The sequence below is a fragment of the Gastrolobium bilobum genome, unplaced genomic scaffold, assembly GCF_033153095.1.
Source record: "Gastrolobium bilobum isolate Gb01-03AN ecotype WA unplaced genomic scaffold, APGP_CSIRO_Gbil_v1 utg13468, whole genome shotgun sequence".
NCBI lineage: Eukaryota > Viridiplantae > Streptophyta > Magnoliopsida > Fabales > Fabaceae > Gastrolobium > Gastrolobium bilobum.
In genome coordinates this window covers 95357-110329 of record NW_026898617.1, presented here as the reverse complement: position 1 = coordinate 110329, position 14973 = coordinate 95357, and the positions used below count along the sequence as shown (strand labels likewise).

At 32.0% G+C, this 14973-nt stretch overlaps 1 protein-coding gene across 1 annotated transcript; it reads left to right on the top strand.

Moving 5' to 3' along the window:
• Positions 1-11651: 11651 nt before the first annotated feature.
• On the top strand, positions 11652-13664 carry LOC133317696 (NAC transcription factor 25-like). Its single transcript, XM_061519573.1, has 3 exons — positions 11652-11989; positions 12117-12436; positions 12940-13664. Exons 1-3 carry the CDS (start codon positions 11800-11802, stop codon positions 13489-13491), a joined length of 1062 nt encoding a protein of 353 aa, XP_061375557.1. The 5' UTR covers positions 11652-11799; the 3' UTR covers positions 13492-13664.
• The last annotated feature ends 1309 nt before the right edge of the window (positions 13665-14973 follow it).

Genomic DNA, 14973 nt, shown 5'->3' with positions numbered 1-14973 from the left:
CAATCTTGTTTAACAAAATGAATAATCTCATGAGTATAGTTGTTAAAATCATGATTTATCAGTACGATTTTACGTTTTTACGATTTTTTTTCACCAAAACGATTTCATCAATATTTCAAACGCTTTTACGTTTTATAATTTTTTTATATTATAATTTTATATTTTACGATTTTTTAATCTCTCTCTGATTTGACTTAAAATTTCAATTTTAACAACATTGCTCATGAGTTATTCGGGACTCAAGTTTATTTATACAAGTAGTCAATATTAATTACCGACTAGCACCCTAACTAATAATAAGTTAATAACTATTCATGAATAACCACACACACACAAAAACAAGTCAACAACAACTATTGAACCAATACTAAGTACTTACAAATTACAATCATATGAATATTTTTTTGTTATCTCCCTAATATAATTGAATATTAATTACATTCACTTTTTAAATTTTGAAATAATTCAAATATGAATTGGACTGATTAATTTTTTATTTATTTCTTATTTTTTCATATGAATACTAATTTACTATCTATTTATATTCATTATAATTATGATTAATGAATAATAATTCTGCCAAAAAGTAAAATTTTCAGTTAATATTTCAGCCATATTAATTTTATATAAGTGATAAAATATTTCTGAATCTCATTTATAATACATCATTTAATTATTTTGATTTTTAAAATTTAAAATCAAAACCCAATAATAAATTGGCGTAATAGTATGACAAAAATGAGAAACATAAAATTTAGTCCTATATAATTGTTATTTGTGTTTTTTTTTTTTTGGCAAGCTGTGTTTCTTTTATTATTACACTAACAATTACAAATATTTTAATTCAATGATATTATAAAATAAAATAAAAAATTGGGCACACAAATATTAAATATTTCTCCTATAAAATCTATCTCTCACAAATTAACCTTATATATAAGCTAAGGGTGATAGTGCTAAGAGAGAAAAAAATTATAATACTATTTTTTCTCTACCTTATTTAAAAATTTGTTGAATTTAAAGTTGATATATAACCAAATTAAGATACATCCATGATTAATAAAACATACAAATATTATACAAAGACAATTTTTTAAAATTTTATCATTTATTTATTATTTATTTACTTTTGCATATTATTTAGTGCCCGGTAAGGATATTAATTACGCAATTTATCATAAAAATTAAAGTACACTGAGTAACTAAATATAGTCAATTAATTTGATATATACTAAAAATAGTTTTACAAATGATGGAGTGAAATTAGATAGTTAAAAATAAAAAAATTATATAAATTACTGTCTTTTTTCGACATACAAAAGTGAACAATTGTGGAGTAATATTTGAGCATGAAATTAAATATGTAGACCATATAATGTTTAAAATTAATTGTAACATTTTTTTTATAAATGTAATAAATTGTCTCTCCGTGTTTTTTCATAATAATATTAAGATTGTGAGGTACACGAATGGAAGTATACGCGCAAAGAAACCACGGTAGGTAGTGCTATAACCACAACTGCGATGTATTGAATTGAGTGTATATATGTGTTGGTGATTGACATTTTGTTATGATTATTGATTAGTGACTTGGATGGGTTGAAAATTCCGTGGTTTTTTCGGTTTAATCCATGATATCACCCCGACCGACCAGCCATTAACCAACAGGAAAACGCATCCATAATTTCACTTTTCAATCAATTTGTTCTTGAATAACTCACAGACACTGGTTGTGTACACAAAAGAAGAGAAACTTTATGGTTAAAAGGCAGTTCGGCATATTTACAAAAAAAAAAAAAAAAAAAGGCAGTTCGGCATAATTATTAAAATTAGGGATTAAATAATAACTTAATCTTTCTTTCCATAAACTATATACTAAGTTTTTAAGTGGCATAATTATTAAAATTAGGGATTAAATAATAACTTAATCTTTCTTTCCATGAACTATATACTAAGTTTTTAAGTGAAACTTTGAAGCAAAACAAACGAACATAACACTCCTAATTTTGACAAAGCTAAAAGGGCGGTACTTAGTGACTAGATCAATAATCATATTATATAGTTTAATTTTTTCACTTTTCTATATTTATAACAATCTCGTAAGATGTGAAAGGACCATGTAGAGGCTTCCATAAAATAATAATGTAGTAATAACTTAAAACTGCATCAACCGATAAAATTGTTTATTAGAAGAGAATACAATTATTTTATTTATTTATTTTTTTTGTAGATGAGGGGAAAACAATTTAAACTCATATAAATCATGCTCAGTAATTATATGCAGTTGAAGTTTGTTATTAACTATAGAGTTGTCCCGGTAATTGATAGTTGATACCAATTGTTTGATATACCTATTTCATCACAGTTTTATGATTGCTTTATGCAAGTAGCATGAAAGTTTAAATAAATAATTGTACAGAAGCTTGAGTCCCGCGAACTAAGTCAGCTGTGCCTATATAAGTTAGGTTGGACTTTAGCTTAAATAATGTAAGTCTATATAAAATATTTTAGGTCTAGCCTGGCCTGTTAGTCTCATATAAGCTCAAATTATAATTTTAATTTTATCTATATTTAAGAAATAAAAGTCTTGGCCTATATCTGTTAGTCTGTTTAAATTTAAAATAATTTAAATAATATTACTTTATTATTCAAAATTATTAAGATAATAATTTTTATTATTTTTTTAAAAACAAATGATATGAAATAGGCTGACCTGTAGGCTTATAGTCACGACATATAAAAGAAAGCTTATGACATGTTTTTTAAATAACTTTTTTAAAAGTCTAGGTTTGCTTTATTTGACATATTGAATAGGCTGAGCCTGACCTGATATATATTAGGTCGTAAACCTCTGTAGATCGGTCTAATCCATTTATACCCCTAGTTATTTTTGCTTTATCATTTGATAGAGATCAGAGTAACCCAATTCTAAGATAAGATAATAAGATTATAATAGAATATGAATTTATATTCTTTTTACAGATGAATTTTTATAAAAGGGTAAACCAATTATTTTGGTGCATAAAAAGTTAGAGAAAAGATAACAAATTCTATTTTAAAATAAGATATATCTTTTTAATAAATATTTATATTTAATATTTGAAACCGTTTAAGTTTTAACAAAGATTTTGATTAATTTGAGCAGAACAAATTTTTTTATAAAGATTTTGAAAGTAAATTATTTAAAATATAAAATAAATTCATTCAAAACATTAACTATTAGCTCTAAATATTTTAAGTGAATTATTTTAATTTTTACTGTCGAATTTAACAATTATACTATAAAATGAAGTCTCAATTTACTGAACTAAAATATTCATAAAAAATTTCGTATGAATTTCGTATTCAAAATATCCTTTTGATAGAATATAATAAATATATTACATTTCAGAGCTCCATCAAAACCTAAACATATCCTTATGAATCCATCTCCTTCTCTTGAACAGTTTAGCAATCATCAAAATTCTCCTTCATAGAGAATGTCTGCCAGGCATACTTAAGTTCCTCTAAGCATTGGTACAATTCGAAACTCCATTCCAATTTCTCTGCAATGCAAATTTGAGAAAAAGGGGTTTGCCTAATTTTGTTGATTTTTATTTTGCTTTCAAGATTTTGCAGCTCGAATCATTCTTAATACAATACAAGACTGTGGGCCCATGATTTTTCCTCCTCAAATGCTTATGGGTCTGTGTTTTCTTTTCTTTTTTTGTAAATATATGGGTCTGTGTTTTCAATGCAATGTGAATAATGCCGAAGGTGTTATTAAGTACCTACATGACATGACACTTCTATCAACTTCATTTTTGTCTGTTGTTTCCCTGTGTCCAATTCAGTAGTAAAAGTTCAGAGTAGCATTCCTGATCTAAGTAACCTTTAAAAAAGGGAAGAAAACTTCTATGGCATTTCTTCCCTATTGTGGTCAGTCCACATTCACATATTGGACCTTGAATCTTTGAGGAGGTGATTTTTATTTGGTTATGCAAGCTGAGTCTAATTCAACACATACATTACCTCTTAACCGTCTTTTACTTAAGCAGAGACTACCCACGGAACTTCCCCATTAGGTTCCTTTTCAAACAATTAGTCAAACTGGATGTAAGAATAGTATCCTCTTATTATATTTACGATCCCAAGAACATGACCGGATATGTCATATGCATAAATATTTTGCTCATGCCCATGGACAAGTTCCCACATTCACATAAACCTTTGATATTTGTTTTATGTTTTCAACGTGTTTGTGAAACTTGTGCATGATGGGTCTATATTATTAATCTATGTTTAGAATATAAGCAAGTCCTAATTGGGCCGTCACAACTGGCTTGCAATTGTTGCTCACCGGGCCAGCCATCAATGTGACCCAATCCAAATCCAACCAGAGAAAGAGGAGTGCTTAGGTGCAGCCAAGGCCCAAGAAGGATGTCTATATCCTCTGCTTATCTACATTTCAAAGGCATTCTTGTCCAAATGTTCCATAAGTCAGCAGATCTAAACAAACTAGTATTTTAAGTAATATAGCCTAATCGTGGACATGATCTGAGCAGGGATATATATGTGCATACATCGACATATAGTCCCAACTTTAATTTCAATGGTTGACATCTATCAAATTCAACCTGTTTTAAATTACACTTGCAATTGAGTTACGGCTCATGCGACCCAATTACGACTTGTACGATCCGCAATCATAGTCTGAATGATGCAGTTGCGGGCCACCACAACTCAGATGTGATTCAATCCTAAAATTGGACTAATTTTAGCCATATGTGATTAAAGGGAGGTGGTTGGGATGGATAAGGATTTGGTCGAACTTATATATGTAAATTAAAATAATGACTTCTGAATTCTGGTATACCAAACAACAAAAAAGACTAACGCTTATATTTTAAGTTTTGTGATTGAAATTCTTCATTATCTAATCTCGTCCACTTTGCCACTTTCTCAAAACCAACAGGAGAAAAAAAAAATTAAATATAAGACACTATTAACCCATAGAAGTATTGATACGACTTTACACATAAATTTTAAATATAATCAAATGATGTAAAAGGAATTTATTTATTTTTTAATTGTTTTGTTTTGGTGTGTGGATAAAATTAATTTTATATACATAAGAGATAGAGGCAGCTGCCTCATTGTCAAACAATCACAATTAATCTAATAATTTTATACAATTGTCGTCTCTTTTAGGGATGGCAAAAACGAGCCAACCCGTCAGGTTGGCTCGCAACCCGTCTTAAATGAGTCGGGTTAGGTTGGCTTAAATGAGCTGCCAACCTGACTCAACCCGAACCGATACAACCCAGACCCAAACGAGTCAGCCCGCGGGTCAAACGGGCCAGCTCGCGGGTTGGGTATTTATTTTTTAATTAAAAAAATAATAATATGACTGTATTAAAAAAATAATAATAATAATATGAAAACTCCAAAACTGTCATACGCTCACATCGTCGTCACTCGTCACTTTCCTTAACTCTAAGATTTTTCTGCCCTCTTAGATAGCTTGTTCACCCTGTTACCATTAACCTTGCATCTTCAGGTCTATTGGCCTATTCTCTTGACAAACGCAATCCACTACTCCCAAGGTGCAATACCCTTTTCTCTATATTTCTCATCTTTCTTTTTTATTTTTTCCCAATATATATATGAAAATGGATTCATTGTTCTTATTCGATGTTGTTGACATTATAAGATTTGTTACTTCAATCTTTTTTCTTTTTCCAATCTGGGTACCTTTGAAGAGATCAAAGTTGGAACCTTTTGGCAGTGTTGATAATTTTAGCAGTGTTGGAGAACAAATAAGACTAGTTCCACAAAAATCAATTTTTTTGAGCCAACCCGTGAACCAACCCGTGAGCCAACCCGCGAGCTGATTATCGAGCCAACCCTAACCCGGCTCGGGTCAGGCTGGGTTGGGTTTTCTGGCTCGTTTATTTTTTCGGGTCAACCCTAACCCAATCCGTTTTTTACGGGTTAGACCGGGTCGAGCCGGGTTGGCCCGTTTTGCCAACCTAGTCTCTTTGATACAGTTTTTAAGTATTTCCAGACATTTATTATATGAACGATGTTATCTAGTGGACTGCCGCTCTGTAAACATACAAGAATTGAAGATTAATATATAATATTAAACTACCATATCTTTAAACATTCTAGCAAGATTCGGATTATATTAATCAGAGATCAGAAATGCATAATAAATGCTTGTGGTATAGTGCTTTATGGCAAACCAGTTGCGTAATGACACGGGACGAATGGTGTAGAGGGATTCCACATGGGCAATGATGGATAACGTCAGCCCCCTTTTGGAGTTTTGTTAGATCGTTAAGACATGCCAAGTAGACTAGGGGTGGCAATTTGGGTTGACCCGCCCCGACCTGCCCCGCCCCGCAACTAACCCGCCAAAAACGGGGCGGGGCGGGTTGACCCGCCAAAAAATATAGGTTGTAAAAATGAACCCATCCCGTTTTATGGTGGGTTGGCGGGTCAACCCACCAACCCGCCAATTAAAAAAAAATTAATTAAAATTCAAAAATAAATTATATTTTATGAATTTTTTTAATATTATTTTATTTTATTTTATTTCACACTTCTCTATATTTTTTTTAGTCTCAATCTTAAATGTATACTAATATTTGTCAAACATTCTTTAGGAATTTATAAATAGATAACATTTGTTATAAATAAAATTGTTATTCTTTATTTTTTCTAGAAAGTACTAAGATAAAAAAAAATTGAATATCACAAGAATTTAAGTACTAATGAAATATTACTTAATTGTAAAAAAATAATAAAAATAATAAAAAAATTTAAAACCCGGCGGGTCAACCCGCCCCGCGACGGGTTGAACCCGTTTTGACCCACTTCTAGGCGGGGCGGGTTGAGGTGGGTTGGTGGGTTGAAAATCTCAACCCAACCCGCCCCGTTTTGGCGGGTTGGCGGGTTGACCCGCCGGGCTCAACCCATATTGCCACCCCTACACATAGTGCAATGCAGAAAGCACTAGGAAGAAATCGAACTGTCTATGTGCGCATGCAATTTAATTGTATTGATTCTGCATACTCAATGGCCTCCTTTTAATTTGTTTTGTTGATCGTGATGGTTCTACAATCATATAGCTAAAGGAAGGGATGAAAATGGATGGAGGAAAATAGAAGTCAAACTGGTTGTATATTTAGTTAGGCTTTCAGCATTTGCATTATACGTTTGGCAAATTGGCATGTGTTTGTTGAGGTAGGATATTTTTAATGTTAAATATTTTTACTACAAATCTATTATCATTTAATTACCGTTCAATATCACTTTTCAATTCACAATTTCTGAAAAATTTATGAAGAAAAAAAAATAGTTTTTAATGTATTTCTCGATATTAAAGTGATAATAAATTGATAGTAAAAATATAGTAAAAATATTCTACCTCATGTTTGTAGTAGTATTTATGCTGCTTTATGCAATCAAAATATATAACTTATCACATGTAGAAAATAATGTCAAAAACTAAATAAACTAGCGCACAATAGGTCATCTGATTTTTCATTGTCTATCCTAAACGGAAATGGATCCTCTCATGTGGAAAAAAAACATGATATGGTCATGTGGAAGATTACAACCATACAAAGGTAAATCAACGGTTATGATTTCGTAACTATCTATTTTAACAAATTGTACTTATCATGTATAATTATATAATTAATTATAATTTGACCCAGTCTAAAATTATAATTTGGCCTGGGCTAACATTTGTAATTTGGCCCTATCAAAAAAAAAATATTTGGTGAAAGATTTGGATAAGTTGTATTAAGTTATGTGTTCCATTTCTATTTATATAAAAAAAATTAAAATATAGGAAAAATTTCAAAAAAAACCCTTATAATTTTTTTCATAATCATTTACCCTCTCTCCAAAATTTTGAATCATTTATTCCCTTAATTTAAAGTTTTTTTATCATTTAGCCCCTAACTTAGTGAGGTACGTGATAAAAAAATTTAAATAAGGATGTAAATATTTTAAAAAAATTGTGAGGGAGTAAGTGATAATTAAAAAAATCAATAAGATTTTTTTGAAGTTTTCCCTAAAATATATTCAATAAAATTCAAAAATATTTAATAAAATTATAATTCTTTTTCATGCTTCCTGCTCAAGTAAAAAAATAAATACACATATTATTTTTTAGCCCGGACTCCGCCACTGGAGAACATAGAGTACTTTATAAGAATTTGTAAACAAAAAAATTTGTAAATATATTACTAAAAACATATTGATTTAAAATAAAAAGAAAACAAACTAAATACGTCGCTTTCGTTCAAAGTGGCAGAGTTACTTAATTAGTGGGCATATTTACCTTTTCGAAAAAATATATTATGTTGACAAGCCGAAACAATAGAACCCCCCACATGTTTTCTGTCTGTTTCCTCGCTATGCAACTTTTGATGTTCTATGCGATAGAGCTGCTGCAAGCCTGCAAGCGCTTGCGTAATCATCAAATTCGCAGTATGTGCTTATTTAACCGTCGTTTATTGTATAAATTAAAAAGAAATTAATAAAAGCAAAATATTTTAGTTTCGAATTTTCTTTACAACAAATTTGCATTAACATCAAGAAATAATCAGAATCACTTGCTATCAAGTGGGTAAGATATTTGAACCAAACAATATAAAAATGGCAGAGATGTGAGAAAATTAGGGACTTAGGTTTAGAGAAGGAAGAAAAATGATGACAGCATGTGTGAGTTTTGTCCATTTTTATATATTATATTTTGTATTTTTTATATAAAAAAAAACTCAACCCGCCCCGTTTGACCTGCAAGTTGGCTCATTTGACCTGCAAGTTTACTTATTTTTTCACCAGCTAGCTCGGGTTGACAACTCATTTTTGATAACTCAACCCGACTCATTTTTGATAGGTTATGAGTCAACTCGACGAACTGACTCATTTTTGCCGACCCTAGACAATATTTCCGGTTGCACTTGTAAAGTCTAAACCTTCATGACTAGAGGACAAATTAGGAGCACAAACTAATTGTACTTCCTTTCGTTTCCCCTCCCTTTTTGAGTAAAACTATTAATGGCTAGTTAGGTATGATGAAGCACATATGTTAAAGTTTGAAACAGATTATGAAACCAGAGTTATACCTTTAACAAACTTCCAGTTTTTTCTGGCTTATTTTCATAAAGCACATGGATTACCCGTTAATTTAAGCTTTCGTGATCTTGACAACTGGATGTAGTTAAAAAGCATCATCTTCTGCCCTGTAAGATAAGGGCTGATCGAATACCATGGTTGCCACTTTCCAAAATGATTGAAGATTCTTCAAGGATTTGAACTTGTTTTGTCTGCAACCCCTTGTTTTGCACAAGGTCTATTGAAATAATAATAACAAACTCCTTTTAACATTTTCTATATTTTTAAGTAAAACTTTATGTTGATTATAGTCTTTATTAGTGAGGTCAGTATAAAATTTACGTAAGAATAATAAAAATATCAAAAAGTATATTATTAATGACTTAAACTTTATTAAAAAATTTGTTTCAGGTGCAATTATGAAAGGTGATAATTATATATATGCCCTGATTTTATTTCCTTCTGTGGGGACTTATGTTACTGCACTTTACTTTTTAAAAGGTTTCAACTCACAAATTAGTCCTTAAACTTTAGAATCCGAAATGATAGAACTCTAACGTAATTTACTTTTTTTTGGATATTTTATAAAAATATAAAACTGTTTTTATTTAATGACTTAAACTTTTGGTATAATTAGATTTATGACAAAATATTGAAGCTGTTATGGCCATGTGCCCATGTGATTTAAAGCTTGCTTGATTAATTCTTTTTTGAAAGATAATGGAAATGAAAAAGGCCTAAGTACAGAATCTAGCCCAGCGAACACTTACAGTGTCGCTGTATAAACTTTGAAGACAGCCAGGAGGAGGGTCATCAAAGACTTGCACATCCCATGGAAAGCTATACGCATGTGAAGCTAAGAAATCAGCTACTTTGTTTCCATCACGATGGACATGAGAAATCTGCACCTGCCAACATCTTTGCAACATTCCTCTAATACGTTGCACCAAGCTCGACGAAGGGTGATCCTGATGACACCCATTAGATATAATCTGTTGGGCTGACAGGGAATATCCTTCCAGCCACACTTTTCTAAATCCTTTATCCCAAGCTAAACGCAAACCTTCCAATCAAGCCTATAATTCTACATGCAAAACACAGCTACTTTGCTTGATTAATTCTTATTGCTTCTATTTGTCGCAGTTATATATTGTTAAAGCTTCACTTCCGAAATCCAAACTACTTTTAAGTAAGGGAATTCTAATAAAGCAATTAATTAATATTTAAGATTTAATATATTTATTAAAATAAAAAGGTAAATATCCATTCTTTATTAAAACACTTTAATTACTTAAAAATATAAAAAAAATTAAATATTAATTACTAATATAAAATTTCATTTTAATATTTTTTAAAGTATAAGAAAGCATATGTTAACAAAATCTTATTAAAAAATGACATAGCCATTAATATTAGTAAAAACGAGTCAATTTTATCCGAAAATTATCTTTAAATTATGCGTTGTATCCAAACATTCCGAATCAAATTGTTTTTGGGCTAATAGCTTTGTGATAATCGTTTCTGTTTTTTTGTTTCCTGCGATTGATGTTGGCTACATGCACTAATACAATATGAACCATAAAATCGGAGTGTGCTTCCCACGACCTTATATGCCAATGAATTAAAAACAGAACGACTAAATTCTTTCAAGTCGCTATCATGGCATTATCTTTTATGTGCACAAGCTGTGAATGATAAATAATCTTGGTGTTTCTACAAAATATTCAGATAAAACCAAACAGCGACGAAAGGCATCTAATGAACTTATTGACATCATACTATTCGTACTTATGCACAAATTAAATATATATATATATATAGGAGGGTTTCCATAGTATCCAATTTTTTTTCCTTTAGTGAGTGTCCACTAATTATTTTTATGGTTAGTTATTAGTATTTCTTTGTATATATAACTCACTTGAAATATAAATATAATAAAATATTTTGGTATCAATATTTTAATTAAATAAAATATATGATTAAATATTTAATCTGCTGGCCATTGGAAACCTTACGTCATCTACCACATTCTCACTCTCCCAAGTCCAAACAAGTATTTTATGGAAAGCCATAATCTACACCACAATACAATTACCCAAGAGTAGAAGAACAAATGAAGACAACCTAAGTATTGCAATATGTAATCAAAGCAGAAAAGCACGTGCACACGTGCCATACAGTCTCTCTCTCTCTCTTGATTTTTGGTTGGGACCATGTCTGTTTGTGTGAGCAGTGTGGGTCATGAGGTTCCTTTGTCTGCATAAGAAAAGCATGACATCAAAAAATGTATTGGCAGTTCCAAACTCCCTCCTCACAAAACCAGCCCTCCATCCTCATTCTCGTGTCGTTGTTGTCCCTACACGTGTCGAACCATCTCTCCCTCGTGTCCACGTGTCACATAACAATGGGATCGGTTTGGTACATTTATCTTACCCAACTCTACTCTTCTCTCTCAATTAAAACCCAAATCCTCACCATATGTTTGTTCATACCCCTCTCTCTCTCTCTCTCTCTCTCTCTCTCTGAAATGCTTCAATCTTAGTGCCTTCTACTCTTTTCAACGTTTATACATCAAATAAAAAAAAAAAAAAAAAAGAACGAGAAGCAAAAGAAAAGGCTAAAAAAGTTGTAGTGTGTATGCATGTGTGAGAAGAGAAGGAGGGTAATTGAAGACTTGTGAACATGTACAGCATGGATTCATCTTCAGGCTCTCACTCTCAGCAACCACAGCTTCCTCCAGGGTTTCGGTTCCACCCCACAGATGAAGAACTACTCGTTCATTACCTCAAGAGAAAAACAGATTCTGCTCCTCTTCCTGTTGCAATCATCGCAGAGGTTGATCTCTACAAGTTCGATCCCTGGGAGCTCCCAAGTATATATGCAACCTAACTCATCATCATCATCATAGTTCCATCTTTTCTTTTCCTTATGTTATGTATGAACATGTTATGAGCTGCAATTTTTTTACTTTTATTTTTTTGTTTGGGTGTGATTTTTAGGTAAAGCAACGTTTGGTGAGCAAGAGTGGTACTTTTTCAGCCCAAGGGATAGGAAATACCCAAATGGGGCAAGGCCAAACAGGGCAGCAACTTCTGGGTATTGGAAAGCAACTGGAACTGACAAGCCTATATTGGCATCTGATGGACACCACAAAGTTGGAGTCAAGAAAGCCCTTGTCTTTTATGGTGGGAAGCCTCCCAAAGGTGTTAAAACCGATTGGATCATGCACGAGTATAGGCTTCTTGACAAGTCCTTCAATTCTATCTCAAAGCCTCCTGATCCTCCAAATACTACCAATAAGAAGAACAACTCTCTCAGGGTATGCATAATCCGGAACGGTGACCATTTTGTCACATTTGGACAAAAAAATTACCAGACTGTCACGCCAACACAGTAAATTTTGTCAAAATGTCACGTGGCATAATTCGCTACACAGTGTAGCGAATTATGCATGCAAGTAATTCGCTACACAGTGTAGCGAAATATGCTATCTCAGAACTCCAAATTTTGATAAATTCGCTGCATGTGTAACAAATTTCTCAAAATTTGACACGTGACGTTATTTTTGGTTCTGACGTGGTATATTTCGCTACACTGTGTAGCGAATTACTTGCATGCATAATTTGTTACATTGTGTAGCGAATTACGCTGCGTGACATTTTGGCAAAATTTACTGTTGGTGTGACAGTCTGATAATTTTTTTGTCCAAACGTGTCATTTTATAACTGTCCCGCATAATCCCATCTATATTCATTTTTGTTTAATATTTTTATTTTTATTTTATTGAATTTGGCTTTTTTATTTATTTTTTTTGGGTATTAGCTTGACGATTGGGTTTTGTGCCGAATATACAAGAAAAGCAACAATACTAGCCTGCCAAGGCTACCTTTGATGGAACAGGATAAGGAGCTTTCTACAGAGAGTATGCTACCAACGATGTCAACTTTGTCAATGGCTAATACGTATCAGAATTCCCAACCCGCATCTTCGAGAAGCGCGAGTTATGGACCGCTGGGACTCGAAAATGACGACAACTTCTTCGATGGAATCTTAGCATCTGATCAGAGCATGCAAAATGGTTCTGATTCTCACCAACTCTCTTCGAACTCTAAGGGAAACGCTAACTTCCCTATGATACGAGCACTGCCTTCACAGTTTTGGAATGACAGTACTGGATCTTCTTCATCTGCCAGGAGATTCCATTGTGACCTTAATAGTGGAAGCGCTACCGCTGAGGAAAACAATTCCTTTGTTTCTCTGCTTAGCCAGCTTCCGCAGAACACGAGTTTACAACCAAATGGGCATCTTGGCCCTGTTGCTGATGGTGTATTGAGGCAACAGTTTCAACTTCCAAACATAAATTGGAACGCTTAGTGTGGTTTGGCTTTGGTTAGATACCGTCTGTGATAATGTAGCTGCCATTTTAGGTCTATTAAGTTTAATAATTAGGTCTTATTATTTTGCTCTTCATGCTGTAACCATAAAGTAACCAACCACGAGAGAGATCATAACAATACGCCTGTATTAATTTGTGACTTTGGTATTTGAAGCTTATACTAAATTGAATACAAAATAGAATATTTTATATATATGGGAAGAAAATTAGATAGACTGATGGGGGAGAAGAAAAGAGGAATACAAAGGAGACCCAGTTCATGGATAGTTTGTTAGCTTATTTTGAATATAAGAGAAATTGGGTGACCACGGTGCCTCTAATGTTTCTCGATCCTTTTGTTTACAACCATGCACTGATCAAAGCCACATGAAATGTATGCAGTGGAAAAAGTATGCATTTATGTAACATCTGATATATGTAACCGCCTCACTTCGTAATCTTCTCGTCATTTAATACTTTAAGAAAAATATATATAGGAAAGAAAGAAAGAAAAGATTCTTATAAATACTCAACACGTTGATAGACGATATTCGATAGCATCTCCAAAAGTTAAAATTAAGTCAACTGCTTAAAGTTGTTGGGATCATTATGACAATATATATTCCAATGATGAGATTAAATTCCTACTTCAAAGAGTGTTGAATAAATAGTTTTTTGACACGAAAGTTACAATTTGACGTATTTTTATAATTAAACTTATTCAAGTTATATATAAGTGAAGTTTATTATTCTGGCCATTAGATCGTATTGAACTCTTCAATTTTTATGAAACAGCACAAAAGTTTTTACAAAAACACTGCATGGACCGTGACTTCGCATAAATTGTGTTTTAAGTGGGAATCTTGACATAGCTTTGCTACACTGATGCCGCGGCCACCAAATCAAGTCGAGAAATACTTTTTAGTTAGTGGATTGATTGACGAGTTAAATTAGTCATATTCGTGTCATTAGTTTCAGACAATCATGTCAGATACGACATCGCATGGTACTTTAAATCTTGATGAATTTAACTATTCAAATTTTGTTGCGTTGTGTACATATTATGTCTCAAGTTTGTATCAAATAACAATGCATTTCTTGTAGTTTTTATTTGTTTGGTGAAATATCATAAGACTTTTTAAATTTGACTAATTATTATATGAATTAAAAACCAACAATAATTAAACCAACTCTTAAATTAATAGCTAGGGAACTCAAAAAGTGATTGTATATTATGCATGATAATTCTGTCAGGTGGGTCCAAAGAAAGCCCGTAGCCGGGAATCACATACCAATGGGTTAAGTGGATCAAATACATCAAGGGAGTCCGACACCACATCTCAACCCAAAACCTTAAGGCATCGGGTTCATGGATCCTCTTATTTATATACACTTTATTTAACCCATTATCAACCAAGGTAGGATTTATCACACTTGAATATTCCAACAATTTCTCTCTCAAGTGTGAAACTCACAATTGA